The sequence below is a fragment of the Quercus lobata genome, chromosome 3, assembly GCF_001633185.2.
Source record: "Quercus lobata isolate SW786 chromosome 3, ValleyOak3.0 Primary Assembly, whole genome shotgun sequence".
In the NCBI taxonomy this organism is placed as follows: domain Eukaryota; kingdom Viridiplantae; phylum Streptophyta; class Magnoliopsida; order Fagales; family Fagaceae; genus Quercus; species Quercus lobata.
In genome coordinates this window covers 58,744,627-58,761,892 of record NC_044906.1, presented here as the reverse complement: position 1 = coordinate 58,761,892, position 17,266 = coordinate 58,744,627, and the positions used below count along the sequence as shown (strand labels likewise).

At 31.6% G+C, this 17,266-nt stretch overlaps 1 protein-coding gene across 1 annotated transcript; it reads right to left on the bottom strand.

Annotated features, from left to right (window-relative positions):
- Positions 1-5,869: 5,869 nt before the first annotated feature.
- Positions 5,870-8,802, bottom strand: LOC115982504 (high affinity nitrate transporter 2.5-like). Its single transcript, XM_031105115.1, has 2 exons — positions 6,968-8,802; positions 5,870-6,459 (listed from the first exon to the last, which is right to left on the bottom strand). Exons 1-2 carry the CDS (start codon positions 8,089-8,091, stop codon positions 6,084-6,086), a joined length of 1,500 nt encoding a protein of 499 aa, XP_030960975.1. The 5' UTR covers positions 8,092-8,802; the 3' UTR covers positions 5,870-6,083.
- Between the last annotated feature and the right edge of the window lie 8,464 nt (positions 8,803-17,266).

Sequence of the window (17,266 nt, the reverse complement as noted above, 5' to 3'; positions counted from 1 at the left end):
TTAAAATTAGTTTAGGTTGTTTTATTGTAGCTGCTTCTTCTTCTTCTTTTTAAGTTGTTTTCTTCCCTTCTGCAATATTTTAACTGTGAGAAGGTGATGGTCTAGTGCAATGTAATTCGGTTGGTCAATGAAAGAATAAAAATATATTCTCATCTATTGAATATGTTTTTTTTTTTTTTTTGGTTGCACTTAAAATTAAAAAGAATAAAAGAAAGTTCAGAATAGGTTAACGGAGAGACCTAAATGTGAAATAGACCTGCATATTATGGGATAACTTAAATGAAGATTATGCCTTCACCAGTTCTGCAAGGAACACAACTATAATGTTAATAATTTTTTTCATATTATTGAAATTATAATTTATGATCGTAGTAATATTATCTTTTGCATGTTCCCACTACTAATATTGATCTTTTAACATCAACTAAAACATACCAAATATCTACTAAGTAACTGAATGATGTCTACTAGTATTATTAAATATAAAGCAAAAATTGTGGTTTATTAAGGATATAAATTGTAAAATTTCTCTTTTCAAATAAGTTTGGAATTATTATTGTGTGTTTGACATTAGCTTATTTAGCTTTTTATTTAAAATATACTAAAATTTCTTTGTACTTTAAAAAAATGAAAAAAATATTTAAAAAACGAAATTTTAAAAAACTATACATAAAAACTAAAAGTTAAAAAGTTAAACTAAAAAGGCTGAAAATAAATGGTCACATGATTATATTTCATTCAGATTTTTTTTTTTTTCTTTTCTAGTATATGGCAAAAGGCAAATTATTTTTTTATATGACCTCTAAAGAAGAACATTTGAAAATATTATTCCTAAACCTTGAATTGATATGTAAAGTGAAATGAGATTTTGTTCATTACTTGAACAAGATCACTTACGTAAAATTATGCACTGAAAGGGTCTACAATGTCTACAAAGCATGCCTTTGCCTTGATTTTGACAAATCAATACATGTCCTATTTTACTTTTTTATGACTTATAAAGTGGTTGAAAATTGAGATGTGATGTGAGGTGAATTTTTTTTTTTTTTTTTGAGAGAGAGAGAGAGATTTCCATTAGACTGAAAAACACATTAAAATTTAAAACTTCTCATCCATAAAATCTCGAAGGTTGCTTTAAGCACATTAGACAAGCATTTGGCATTATAGCCAAAAGTATTTAAAGATTAATTGAGAACAGAGAAAGACAAAAGAAGCATTCACCATCTGAATATTCTTTTCATTAGCAAAAAGAAAGAAGCTAGACCCATTTGAGTGGGTCTGACATGCTAGTCTCATAGTCACCATAATCCACAATTGATTAATTGCTTTTCTCTTTCTTGGGTTCGGTCCTATCTTTACTTTATTTTTTATTGGCAATTGCAAGAGTTAGATTGGTGAAAGGTGTTCATGACGGTTTTGGTGATGGAGGCAGTGCGGTTCGTGCATCGTCCAACTCATCCTCTAATTAGCTTCACTGCATGCGCATGGGCTAAAATTTTTTTCTTGAAAGAGATCAAAAGCTAATGCATAGTGCTCTGTAAACTTTTCAATTTTTATCTTTAAACATTCCAACTGGCAGGCTTTTCCCAACTCAACTTATGGAATCTGTTTTTACCTTTTAAATGGAGAAGATATCTCACAATATGTTAGTCAATTAGTTGTAAAATTAAAATACACACATACGTACGTACGTATATATATATATATATATATATATATATTAAAAAAAAAGTATGAAGATGTATCTCATACTTTCATGAATAAAAAATGACACTATTTAAAATGGATCAATATTATAATTCATATTAAAATATTATAGATCCAAATGGGTATTTAATGCCACGTTGTTTAATATTGTAAATAGCATGACCTTATGTAAAATAGAAATAATCCTATTTTGTTCCTTGAAATGGGTATATAAGATACTTTGTGCCAAACAGTAGTGATAGCAATAGGGAAAGATGAGATTGAATCAAGGGTGTCTCGTCTGATCATCCTGTCTTTAGGGTAGGAAAAACCCAGGTGGTGCAGGTGTAGGACATGTTAGGTTTAAGGTATTTGGTCATTTTTAATGAGTTGGTTTCGACATTAATAATGTAGAAATGAAAGAGAAATAGAATAACCATATAAGTATTTGTGTGAGTTTTAAAAGGGAGAGAGAGAGCAATTGTTTAAGTGTATGATAACATAATATTAAAACAATATATATATATATAAAATATTAAATTATATATATAAATAATTTAAATATTTATATTTAATTCTCTCAAAAAAAATATTTATATTAAATAAAGCATACCAAATAGTTTAGTCTATTGGTCTAGTAGATGCAAACCCAACCAGAATCTAGATTCTAACTGGACTTGTGGTCCAATAGGCCCAATGAATTTTCAATTGCAAAAGAAGGCAGTCACGGTATAAGGGCAGGTGATAGCAAAATTGCACTAGAAAACACAGCCCATTAATGATCCAAGTGATAGCAACAAACTAACAAACTTGTATGGCAAAATTCCAAACAGCCAGCATCAAAATTTATCCTTTGATGGCATAAAATTAGATAATATGGGTTAATTCAAATCCCAATTTTTAGTCACTTTGCGTTTATAAACGACTAAAAAGGACAGTAATTCAAGGATTGCATGAGAGAGAACACTAATATCCCATTTGATTCGATGAAGGAAAGACAGAACAAAAAATGAAAAAAATTCATTGGAACCAAACTCAACTTGACTACTGTTTCTAATAGGCTGAGTCGAATTATAATAGAACTTGTCAGTTGAATGCCTCGAATAACAACCAGAGTTCAACACCCCTCCTTCTTGTTTTGGAGTACATGAACTAATGTTAGAAACCGCATTGGCCAAGCAGTCCTCACAAGCAGTACCATTCACAAACTCCCAACACTGAGCCAATCCATAAACAGTGACATTTCCATTGTTCACAGACCCCACAGAAAAATCATCAAACTTAGGCGTTTCCACGCTTAGATTCATCACTAACTGATTAACATTAGCGCTAAAAACAGAACCATTCCCAACAAACTCTTGGGCTCCACACACGGTCTTGTCTTGCACACTCAAAGTCTCATTGAAGAAATAGTAATCATCGTACCTTAGATAACACCCATCATAGAAGATCTTGCCACCACGAACGGCTCTTTGAAATGGTAAACACCTAAAAATCTGAGTCTTTCATTGAGCAAAGCAAAGATCACAGTCTATTTTAGTTAGATCTCTCATGCACTCACCAAAAGCATAAACTGTGGTATGACCAGTCCCGTTCAGAACAGCTGCGAATCTTTGTGTGGCAATCAAAGGGGTCACTGAGTCCATGGCTGCCAAGAAGTTGCTTTTGAAGGTTTGGCGCTGTGGCATTGGGGAATATATTTTGAATTTTCGCGGCAATATAATTGACTTGAGTTTGTTGACTTAAGTTTTAGATTGATTTTAACTTCAAGCTAAAACTTGGCTTGAGTTCATATCATGAAGATTAGTAAATAATAGGGTAGCATAAAAGGAAAATGATAGGGACACAAAAAAAAAGTCTACAATTTTTGCCATCTCATCCTCTAAATAGCTTCACTGCACGCGCATAATGGCCTAAAATTTTTTTTCTTGAAAGAGATCAAAAGCTAATGCATAGTGCTCTGTAACCTTTTCAATTTTTATCTTAAAACATTCCAACTGGCAGGCTTTTCCCAATCCCTCAACTCATGGATTCTGTTTTTATGGTTCCTTACCTTTTAAATGGAGAAGACATCTCACAATATTAGTCAATTAGTTGTAAAATACAACTATGAAAAGAAAAAGGACACTATTAAAAATGGATGAATATCATAATTTAGATTAAATATTATAAATCCAAATGAGTATCTAATGCCACATCATTTGATATTGTAAATGGCATGACATTATGTATATTATTATTATATTTAAGAAATACAATCTTAACTGTAAAATAGAAATGGTTCTATTTTGGTCATTGGAATAAGTGTATAAGATAATTTGCACTAAATAGTAAAGATGATAATAGGGCAAGATGAGATCGAATTAGGGGTGTCTCATCCCAATTTTAGGTTAGGGAAAACCCAGGTAGTGCAAGAGTAGGACAAGACAATGCAAGTTGGAAGTATTTGGTCATTCTTAATGAATTAGTTTTGACATTAATAAGGTAAAGATGAAAGAGAAAGGGTATACTATATAAGTATTTGTAAGAGTTCTAAAAAATAGAGAAAGCAAGTGTTTTAGTTGTATGATAAGATAAATTTAAAAAAAAAAAATTATGAATAGAATATAAAAAAATTATATTATATATATATGATTTAAATATTATATTAAATAAAGCATACCAAATAGTTTAGTCTATTGGGCAAGTAGATGCATATGCAGCCAGAATCTAGCCATGAGAAGACCCAAAACAACATACTAAATATCTTCTTACTGGACTTCAGGTCCATAGGCCCAATGAATTTTCAATAGCAAGAGAAGGCAGTCACGGTATAAGGGCAAGGCCCAACACGAGAAAACACTCAGCCCAATGATCCAAGTGATAGCAACAAACTAACAAACTTGCATAGCAAAATTACAAATTGTCAAGCAGCCACTATTTCCACCACTCATCAGTTCCGATGATCATACACTTTTCTCTAAGATCTCAGAATCTTCTTGAACTCAGGCCTCTATTTATGCAGAGCAATGGACGCAAAGAGAGCGTGCATTATATATACGAGTTTCCAAGCATTTGATGATAACAAGGTATACAATTTTCTTATAAACTGGTATTGTTTATATTTACTGTGGGTACTTAATTCCAGAAAAATTGATATTGTTATGCCACGAATTTTCCAATTTTGATCTATTTTAATTCACACTTACTTGATCTACCAAATTTTTTCTTTAGGGCCCACTTTTACTTAGCTATTATTTTCCAGCTTCTAAAAAATACAATTTTGTATTTGTGAAACCACTTGTTTCGTTTAGTATGCTACTATGTCGTTGTCATACTTAAAGTGGATATCAATCGTTGTTGAAAGTATTGATAATGCTATGGCGAGTGCCTTCCACCCAAAGCAACATATAGTAGGTTCGAGTCACAAATCAGCCTCTCCAATAAATAAATAAATAATTGGACTAAAGTTGCCTACCAATTACTTCTACTAGACTTTGCAGAAATCGGAGCTTTGTGCACCATCATGGTCCAGACCTTTTTACATTTTCAAGACTCATTTTAAATATGCAAAATGGAAGTGCAATATTGTATCTTGCGGTAGTTTGCTTGCACACACACTACATGCATTTAATTGGTCTGAAATTTAGGTAGTACATAATCTGAATTGGTCTTCTAAATTTTTACCATTGTTTACAACAACAAGAAGCGCACAACTTCATGGATCTTTGTAGAAAGTCTAGGTCGAGAGTGATTGAACAAATTGATAAATGAGTCGTCGGAGACTTTTGGTTTTTGTTGGACAATTAGTTATGGAAATCAAAGATCTAAATTGCTTCCACGTAATCTTTAAAGGTCTAGTTGTTTGCATACTTTTGACATTGATTCTGGAATTTGTGGTTGCTGATTTAGCTAATAAAGTAATCAAGGATAGCTTTTTCATTGGCTCTCACTGTCAAATGAAGCTATCATACTTTCAAAATAAGGCATGCCGGCTTTCTTGAAGTTTAGATGCAAAAGCAGGATTCTAAGCATAAAGAAATGCTCACCAGAAAAGGTCTAGGGACCGATCACCTCTAGATTTTTTTTTTTAATCATTTTTTTAGAATCTACCAATCACCTCTATAATCTAGATGTCTGTTTTTACACATGCACATGTGTCTTTGTAGTGATGAACCTGAATATATGATTGCTTATTCAGAAGGGGGTGAAAAACATATGCAAACTTAAATATCAACGAGGCCATGGAGCAAATGAATTACAAGGCTATTAATAGCTTTCACAGCTTGAAATTACTGACTTGATCACACTAAAACTTGATGAGAAAGCATTAAACACATATTATTACTTGCGTAGCTTTGAGATTTTTTTGGCAGAACAGTCAAGAGTCAACCCATTATTGAGGCTTGAGGCAGTTGCTAAACATTTGCTGGTGAGGTCTCATCAGAGGGCCTGGTTACAGAGTCTACTTTTCCGCCTCTTTCGCTTACACTGTTCTCAGAAAACTTCAAGCTTGCTTGATGAAAACCTTTCTCCTTCTCATTTGATTTCCATTCAGACAAGTAATACTCTTCTTCTGTGGCATTCGCCTTTTTTGATGGGCCACAAAACATCCCACCCCATTGTGGGAAGTATATTAAGAATAATGGGAGGGTGCAGCATATGATCATGATACCCATTAGAGTTATGCCTGTTTGTTTTGAATATTTGGATCCTCTGAAGAAAATTAGTTGAGTCACAACTGCGCCCACATTTCCGCCACCTCCTGTCATACCGGAAACAACCCCCAATGACCTGAAAAATGGGATATGTAAATAAGAAACAACTTAATTGTTGAGGCTTAATAAAGAAAAGTAGACTCTTTGATGAGCCTATATAATTAACTTGTTCAGCTGTTTATTGGATTGATAAAATGTGATGCACACGTTATAAACAATTCCTTAGATAATTATATGTCTTTGTTTTGAAACCCAACTTGGTTAAGGATGAACCTGGCTCTATCATTCTTTTACTCTCCAAAATATCTTTTTATATCTGAGCTCTTATTTTGAAAATTTTGATTCTTAGCAACTGAATGTCAAAACAGGAAATTAGAGTAATTTTGGATGAAATATTTTATACACTACTTTGCTTAGCTTCTTTTACAAATATTAGTTGGAAAAGATTGTTGTGAGTCCACAGATGCACCTGTATTTATATAGATAGCAATGAAAGACAAGGCAAATATTTTATAACAAAGAACTAGATTCTAAAAGATGCAATGCCAAAGATTCAGAAATAATAGTTATTGTAAAAAACATACCTTCGAGAGACAAAAGGAACTACTCCAAATGTAAGCCCACATGCAGCTTGGACAAACACAGAGAAAGCAACCATCACAATAATGGATCCACTTAAAGATCCCACCTGCCCCAAAATTATGCAGAAAACACCTCCCAAGGTTTGCACCACCCACAAGGTCCATAGCCTTCCCCTCATTCCAAACCTCTTTGCCACTATGTCTGAGAGAATCCCTCCTCCAGGTCGAGAGAACAGATTCGCTAACCCGAAACTTGCTGCTATTATTCCTGCAGTGGAGAGATTTAGATTGAATCTATCATAAAAGTACTCTGCTATTATGTTATCCACTGCCAGTTCTACCCCAAAGCAATAACCATAAGTCAAAGCCAGAATCCATCCTCTATAATTTGTGAACCCATAATAGAAAACCCATGAAAATTTATCTTTTGCCTTCTCTCCAGATTTCTTCAGGCCATGGTAGTTCCCATCAGGCATGTCCTGACCAAAGATAAGAACTGCAAATGCTGATAATGTTTGAAAAAGGGCAGGAATAAAAAAAGCAATTCTCCAAGCTGTAAATTTGACTACACCATTGTCACGGATTACCCCAAACACCAAGGGCATGATCAGTTGTGTTGCTCCACCACCCAGGTTCCCCCAGCCACCAGCAACACCATTGGCAGTACCAACCACTGGGGCAGAGAACATAGAGCTCATCCAGAATTGAGTAGAGACAAAAGTTGCTAAGGAGAAGCCTGTGAAAAAACGCACTAGGAGGAAAGAGGTAGGAGATGAGGCAATGGAAGAGCAGAAAACCGCCGGTGCAGTGAGGAGAATGAGTGAAGCAGAGGCAAGACGGGGTCCGAATAAGTCGCAGGCACTTCCCATGGCAACCCGGGCAAAGACTGCACCAGAGACTGATGCAATTCCTGCATTGCCAATATCAGTGGATGTGAGGTTGAGGTTGTCACGTATAACTGGGACGAGCGGTGCAGCTGCAAAAGAAGACACAAAACAAGCAAAGAAAGAGACCCATGATAGATGAAATGCTCTCATGTGGGGTGCTGCCACTGAGAATAGCCTGAATTCAGTCGCCTTGTGTTCTGAGTCCACCGGAAGTGCAAATTCCGGAGGTGGTGATTCCATGTTTTTTTATGTTTCGAATTGAATTTGGAAGGTTAACAAGATGGTAAATTGGTGCGATGATAGTGCCTTCCACAAAAAACAACAGGTTTTTGCGGACTCAAGTCCAAGAATCAGAAATTAAGGAGGATAAGCTAGCCTGCCAATCACCTCTTCCAAATCCCGTAAAAATGTCTTCTTTCTTCCTTTTTTTTTGGAAGAACAATACTTTGGCTCAACTTATATAGTGCTCCTAGCTGCTGATTTGTTGAGCCTTGCCTTTACTATGAAACTAAGATACTATGTTGCTTGACTTCTGTAGTGAGAATTATGGAGCTTTGAATATTGAGCAATGGCAAATGAAGGTAAAGACACAGAGTAGCTGTTATTGTCTCTTTGATTTTTGTGTTCTGGCTTTATGTGGCTGCAGAAGGCCAGGTCTTGGACCAAAGAATTGTGTGTGCTTATCCGCCGAGTCTCATTGTTTTCTTGGATTCTCAGATGCAGAAAAGTGAGTAGGTTTGGAATTTAATTCAATGGTGTGAAACGCTGCTGGCTTGGCAGCGTGTGCGTGTGCAAGTTTTGAATTTTCATTGGCTAGTGTTTGAGACTCAAGGGTATTGACTTTGGAGAGGTCGCTGAAAATGTGAAGCGCATTGTATTGGCTTGGTATAGAAATTCTCAACTGAATATTCTTTGTTAGCGCAAAACGACGAACGTGTCTTAATCAGTATCTTACTCATCTGATTTTTTGATGCATAATAAAAAGTACCAGAGGAGGAGTAGTGGAAGCAATTTTGTATTTGGTTGTTAATCCCTATATGAAATTTAGCATTAAGTCTCGGCAGAGTCAACTACTTGATTTTTTGCGTGATCGTTAAACAGTTCCAAATTATTTGTGATTAACTGTCAAAGATTTGATTCTCACAAAATAAAAATAATAAAAAATAAATAAAAAATTTCAAGTTTCAAGGACTTGGAATGAAATTACATAGTTGTTCATATTTTTTAGCTATTTGGTAGTTTAGTTTAGTTTAGTATATTTTTTTTTTTTTTAATGTTTGGTTATCTTTTTATTATGAGAAATATTATCTTTACAAAATTTTCACAATAAATTCTAAGTGGCATATATTATTACTATTTTATAAGAAGGTTTGATTTATCTCCATTACTTTTTTAATTGAAATCTTCTTTTATTTGAATGAGAAACAGTCACATTACTCACTAACTAAATAAAATGTGGAGATTAAAACTTACTACCACTTGCTATTAAATATTTAAAACAAAAAGAGATGTCCAGTTGAAAAAGTATTAAAGGTAAACCAAATCATTTATAGGATAAGTGGCAAATTTTTACGGATTGTTATTGGTGGGTAAAAAAATAATTTTAATAGTAGGTTTAAATTAAAACTAATAACAACTTAACACTTATGATTTGTTATAAAAGTGTTATGAAAATTTTCCGAATGTAGCACTTCAATCTTTATTATAGAGAAATTGTTTCAGTTAGCTCAATTGATTAAGTCTCTTATGGTTGAATAAAAGATCTAAGATTCAATTCCCGCCTATACCAAAAATCGATTGGTATCTTAGTCAGATGATAAAAGAGCTATTATAAAAAATGAACGTCATAGGTTGAAACTCTCTCTCAAAAGAAATCTTTATTATAGAGAATAATTATTTCTTATGAATAATTATTCTTTAAAATGAGAAATAATTATTTCTCTCTTAAAATGTTGTAATAGTTATTCTTTAGTATGTGTAATAATTTCTAAAATTAACATAATTTCAAATAAACAAAATTTTCATGTGCACATAACAATTATAAAAATGAAAATTCATAAAAAAATAACTAATCTTTTACTGAAAAATTTAAAAAAAAAAATTTAGGATTTTTTTCTGATAAGATTTTTTTTGGAAATATAATTGTATAAGTAAGATATTTTCTAAAACATATCTTAAATTTTATTCTAATGTTACAACTTAACCAAACTTGTAAATAAGTTTAGTTCTTCCATTATAAGTTATAACACATTTTATTCCCAATAATAAAAATTACGATTCCTGCAATAATTCTCATTTAGTGTACCAAAAATTGTAAAAATTGTGGTTATAAATGATCTTCCATACGTGTGAAAAATGAAAAATATTAACTACATATTTTATTATACTCTATTTTAAAAACTAATATATCAACTAAAATTTTATTATATTATTTAAAAATTAATGTAACAATTAATGTGATTAATAAACATTAACAATATAAAAAAATGATAAATGATTTTATAATTGATGATGTGTCCATTTGTAAAGATAGTATCAAATTTTTGTAGTATTCATTAGCATTACTTGTGCGAAACCTATTTATATTGTGACAACTTCTGAAAATTTACAGTTTTAAATAGGATTGAGCAGCCAAATGCCTTGTAATTGAATTGACAAATTCTCATGCATAAGGTGTTTGGAGTCTAGGGAGAAGTGGTTCCAACGACAAGATTTACAACACACACATAATTTGTTTGTATATAAACGTGAAGGTGGTATCCTAGTCACACTTTCACCTTAAAACACTGTGACTCCAATTTTTATTTTTATCTTTTTAAATTTTATCTAAATCGTTGACTCTACTAGTCTATTCTGAAATAAACTCTTAGAAGACCCACAAAATTAAATTGGGCCTTGGTGAATCATCATTCATCCTTGTAATTGACCAAGCGTCAACTTGTAAAGATAATATAAAATTTTGTTGTATTCCTTAGCATCACTCGGGCGAAAACTATTTTTGTTGTGACAGTTTTTTTTTTTTTTTTTTAAATTCTGTTTTAAATGGGATTGAGTGATTGAACAATTGAATATATATATATATATATATATATATATAACATCAATAGATGAGTAGCATGATTAAGCCTTAAGCCCTATAAAAAGAAATGGTAAAGAATTTTACTGTAAAATATGATTTTATAAAGGTAAATGTGGTATCCTAGTCACACTCTCATGTAATTAACTTTAATATATATATATATATATATATATATATAACTGAAGTCTTGATTTTTGGTTGATCTCTCCACAATTTTTCACATCAACATTTTTTATTTATATTTTTTAATTTGATTTAATTCCAAAAAAAAAAAGTCTCGTTAAAAAAACTAAACTTTAGGATTAAGAAAAAGAGAGAGACTCTAGTTAGAACTTTCTCTTATATATATAATAAAGCAATGCTAAAATATAAAAGTAAATGTACGAAAATCACTACATATAACTTAAAAACTACTCCTTCTATTCTAATTTGTTTGTCCTGTTTAAAAAGTCAAACTTTTTTAGGAAATATCATTTTATTGTCTTGTTTGTCTTATAAAAATGTATAAATTTTCAAAACTACTCTTAAATAAATTTATCATTTTTTTTAAAGAGTTATTCTTAATGTGGTAACTAAAAATGTGTCCCAATTAGATGATTTTTTAAAATATTTGTTAGTTTTCTTTTCAAATAGTTTTGAAAATAAAGTTGAGGTATAATATGAACATTAGTAAATTAATTACTTCTATTTTCAGAAACAAGACAATATTTTCGGATATCTTAAAATGGAATAGAGGACAAACAAAATGGGACAGAGGGAGAATTATCAATGTAGGATTCTTATTATCATTGTTATCTGTAGGTTTTGTTTCAATATTCTACATACAACTTATTAATGACTTTCACAAACTTATTATTATTATTATATTCCTCCAATCAAATAATGAAAAAACAGAATATTAATTTATTAATAATATCTGCGTGGGTTATGTAGAACATATGATATAAAAGAAAAAGAATTTTTCTAAACCATTATATTGAATAAAAAATTACTTATTTTCATTCATTTCAAGTTTTATAAGTCAAGTCATAGACCTTTAAGCAAAATAAATACTTTTAATTTTTATTTAACTATCTTGTGCATCACGCAAGTAACCGAAGTCTTGACTTTTGGTTGACCTCTCCCCAATTTTTCACATCAGCATTTTTTATCTATATTTTTTAATTTGATTTAATTCAAACAAAAAGTCACGTAAAAAAAAAAATTAAGATTAAGAAAAAGAGAGAAAGAGACTCCTATTAGGACTCTCTCTTATATATATAATAAAGCAATGCTAAAATATAAAAGTAAATGCACAAAAGTCACTACATACAACTTAAAAACTATTATCAATGTAGGATTTTTATTATCATTGTTATCTGCTAGTTTTGTTTCAATATTCTACGTACAACTTATTAATGACTTTCAAAACATTATTATTATTATTATTATTATTATTATTATTATTATTATTATTATTATTATTATATTCCTCCAATCAAACGATAAAAAATAGAATATTAATTTATTATTAATATCTGTATGTGTTATGTGGAACCAATAATATGAAAGAAAAAGAATTTTCCTAAACCATTATATTGAATAAAAAATTACTTATTTTCATTCATTTTCAAGTAATACATTTTTTATAAGTTAATCATAGACTGTTAACCAAAATAAATACTTTTAATTTTTATTTAACTATCGCATGCATCGCACGGGTTAATAACTAATTTTATTTAAATCATTACTTGTACTTGTTTAATTTGAGATAAATCCTTAAAAACCCACATAAATGAAATTGGGCCGCGGTGAATCACCCTTCATCCTTGTTTTGTTTTTTTTTCCCACCAAACCCACCCCCCCCCCCCCCCCCCCTCCCTTAGGCTCCATTTGGGAGGAGGGAATAGAATGGAATAAAATGAATATTTTTAGAATATTCTTCCCTCCTCTTATTTGGGAGTTTTAACGGAGGGAATGGAATGTCCATTTCCTTGTTTGGGAGTTTAAGTGGGAGGGAATGGAATGGTTAGGAGGGAATGCTCATTCCTCCATTTTCCCTCAAAACCTCAAATTTTTGTTCCCCTCAAAATTGGGAGGAATGGGAGGGAATGAATTTAGGTTTAATGAAATTTTTGTTAAAATCCCTAAAATACCCCTTTAATATCAGCCTTTTTTTTCTCATTTAGCCGTAAGAAAAATAAAGCTATAATTCTTGCACAATATTGTCCGTCCTCTACAAAATGAAGCTGCTGCTGCTGGTCTTTTTTTTTTTTTTTTTTTGTCTGCTGCAATTTTCAGATATTGCTCAAACCAAGTATGTCTATCTTTTTCTTTTTCTTTTCGGTTGTTTGCTAGTCTTTTCTTTTTTCTTTTTCTTTTTTTTTAAACTTTTATGAACTGTTTGCTAGTGATTCATGAGAGTGATATATAATGTTTTTATACACCTAAAAACCAAAACAAACTACATTCTATACAACTAAAAACCTTGAAAGTGAAAAGAAACGAAAATTGCTATTACCTGTACAGCTAAAAAAAAAAAAATTGTATTTAGAAATTTAAAAGTGAGAATTGCTGGAAAACTGCTGTAGAACTATTGTGAATTTGAAACTGAGAACCGCTAGAGAACTCAAATTTGCTTTTTACTCTGTTTCCTCTTTGATTCTTCTGTTATTTACGAAGCAAGTGTTGTGTTACGTACACTTGCAGTTTTAAGTCAACCATCCAATTAGTTAATAGCTCCAAGGCTTCACCACGTGTCTGGTTAAGAGGAAATGTCTACAAAAGCTAGTGTACAAGTTTAGACAAAAGACAGGTGTGTGGTTAAGAAAAAAACTAGAGTAAAAAAAAAAATTAAATGAGAAGAAACTAGAAAGTAATGCATTGTTGTAGAAAATCATACACTGAGTTAGCATAGAAATTTATTTTTTTACTATTAATGTTGAACATGAAAATGATTCAGCCTAGGATCGAGTAACATGACTCTGCCCAAATTCAAATCAAGGCATTTCATTGAATATATTCTTAGCCAAAAATAATTCAAACAAATTTATTGCCCACTACTTATTCATGAAATCACAACAGAATTCTTGCAATGCAAATAACAAAACCAATATCAGACCAAGATAGTTCCCTTTTCTATCCATCAATCTATGTTATAATTTATCAACGTCAATTCCCTTTCTGTCTAAACAAAATATATACATAATATATTTTATGCATTTGTTTACAACTTATTAATATGTTAAAGCTAGTGTACAAGGACAGATGTTTGGTTAAGAAAAATACAAGAGTAAAAAAAAAATTAAAATGAGAAGAAAATAAAATGAAAAGTATTTTAATTAAAATAATAGTAGTTTAGAACTTTAATAAGTTGGAGTAGATTATTTTTAATATAAATTTTTTTATGCCTGAGGCCTACATATTTTTTATGGAAAATCCAACATATAAAGAGATGTTCTTTGGTTGCCCAGATTATGAGCGCAAATGTGTCTTATTGACACTGATGTCTAGGCCTAAAAATTAAAAAAGTGTGGGATTTTTTGGCCAACTTAGTTTTGGAATGGATTATGTTATTTTGTCTTGTTTTGGCATGACTCATTACCGGAGTTTTTTTTTTTAAAAGATATTTGTTTGCATTATTAGACAATATTTATTTTGTTGAGAATAAATATGTGATGCGTGAATTGCTTTACAATATAGAAATATACATAACTTGTTTTTTAGCTACAATAATTTTTTTTTTCCTTAATGAAATTGGGAGATGAAGATGTATTAAATTATCAAATCCATTGTAAAGCATACCAGCCAAAAAAGATCCAATCTAAAATTAGCAGCCCCTAAAAAAAATTTGCAAATTGAAATAAAGAAATTGTACTATTGTTAATTTTTCATGCCATTATCTTCATCTGTTAAATTATTGATTAGCGTGATACAATCTATTCACCTTGACAAAACAATATTGTAATTCAATAATCTAACACAGACCCAATTGTGGCTAACTAGTTTCACATCATCCACTAAATACTAAGCATTTCAAAGCAATTATAAGTTCTCATTGATTATTTTTTATATTCTTTAAAATGAAGGGTATAATAGTAATGTTATTATAAAATTATTACATTCCATTCCTTCCAATGTCACTCCCAAACGATGTTACTTACTTTCCATTCCATTCCTTTATTTTATAACATCCAAACAAGATTTTTAAATCACATTCCATTCCATTCCTTTCCCTACTAAATCCATTCCATTATATTTCATTCCATTCCATTCCTTTAATGATCATTCCATTCCATTCCTTTATAAACTCCTAAAAGCGATAAACTTTTTTATTATTTACATTTTAACAATACATAATTACGAAGTTTATAGTTTAATAGTTTATACATGCTCATTAGCAAGGCATCCCACAAAAGGTGGGATCGCAAAACAGATTTTTATTCCTTGTTATATTATTTCCATAGGTATACACTTCCAAATATAGATATGATTCAAAAAAACAAAAAAGAAATAAATAATATATACATAAAAAAAAAATTACATAAATATATATATAGATAGATAATAAAATTGAAATATATTACGTTTACTTCATAATAATTGCTATTTACCATTATGTTAAGACATTAATTTCACAAAATAAAAAATTGTTAAGACGTTAATTTTTACTCAAAAAAATTAAAATATTAATTAATTTTTGGTGTAGACAAAATTTGAATCTAGATCCCTTATTTGACCATAAAAACCTTTACCTTGAATTTACATGGATATTATGAGGGTTGGATTCTCTGTGATGGGCCTCAGGAGCTCATGGTCAACACAATTAATTTGTTGGATATGGCAGAAAATATTACAATGGGAGAGCCGAGAGCTAATGAAATGAATCAAGAGACTATGAATTGATAAGTGCATAATGGGATTACAGAAGCAACGAATAATTTAGAAGTTCGAGATTACACAGTTCCACAAAGGAACATAGAATTTTGCACAACTACCGTACAAGATCTCTCTCTGAACACCCTCTTTCTCCCTCTCTAATTTTCTGAACCCCCTTTTTGGTGGGGGTTATGTCCTATTTATAATGGTTGAGCTTCCACACATAGTGGATTGTGATGATGGGGTTAAGAGATAATTGTCCATCAGATGTCTCCTCCCACTTTTTGGAGAGTTTGAGTGGGTTATTGGATATGAGATACTATTCAGACTGATCATTTAGTAATAAATGCAACCCATGTTAGGTGAGGTTGCCTAATTAATGCATATATGACTTGATAGTTCCTTGGAAATTAGTAGGTTGATAAGTCTCGGGCATTGATGATCTTAGGACTTGATCTTGAAAACAAATACTAAGTCAAAAGGGACCGGCCAAAAGTCCTCCGATGATAAAGTCAATGAACTTGTAATTCCCAGTAAGAAGGAAGTAATTTTTGAAATAAGTGTTTGAATGATCTTTACCTTCTCATCGAAGAATGCTTATATAGCATGTGTGAAACGGTTATTTGTTTAATAACCGTTCCTATTGTCGAGGAGTCTAGAGGATTTGGAGGTAACTTCCACAATTGCCATGGAAGTTACCTCAGTTGGACTTGTGTTCCATAGTAGTTAATGGAGGACTTGGCACATAGTAGTCCAACCCAATGAACTCGTCCATCCTTTATTAAGGATGGACGAGGCTATTAGGGACGACTTTTCCTTATGCATTTACTTTTTCCAAATTTCGTGTAGAGGTCGTCCGTCCAAACGATTCTGAGGACGGACAAGCTTCTCATGGGAACTCGTTCGTCCAAAGATGAATGAGGTCATTAAGGACGCTTGGGACGATCACCTCATGTGCTTGGTTCGTCCTAATTGGTCTTTCATTGGACGAACCATATGGACGAGTTCAGGAGTTGGTGTTTTTTGTAACACCATCAGTTGTCCCCTTGTCCATATGGATTGCCTAAAGGATTTATGCATTTAACGTCTGAAACTGTACATGCCATGTGTCATAACTTCACTGATGTCCAATCTCGTCGATTTATTTTTTTGAGGGGTAGGCCACATGTCGCATCCTGGTTGGTCGTGTCGTTTCGAATACCCAGGTCAGATGTCTATAAATAGTGGAATTCCTCCCCTACCCTTTACATTTCTAATATCTTTCTTCGTCTAAAGCCCTCATCTAGAAGTTTCTTCGCGTTCATAGTCCTCTCTTGTCTAGAGCCAGGTGCTCTCTTCCTTCTCGTCTTTAGGTATTTGGTTTCCAAAAAATGTCCTAAACTATTATTTCCTCGTCTAGCGATAGTACATAGAAAGCTATAGACGAGTATTATGATTCAATCAGTAACGGTAGTTCAAGTAACAGTGGTCATAGTAGTG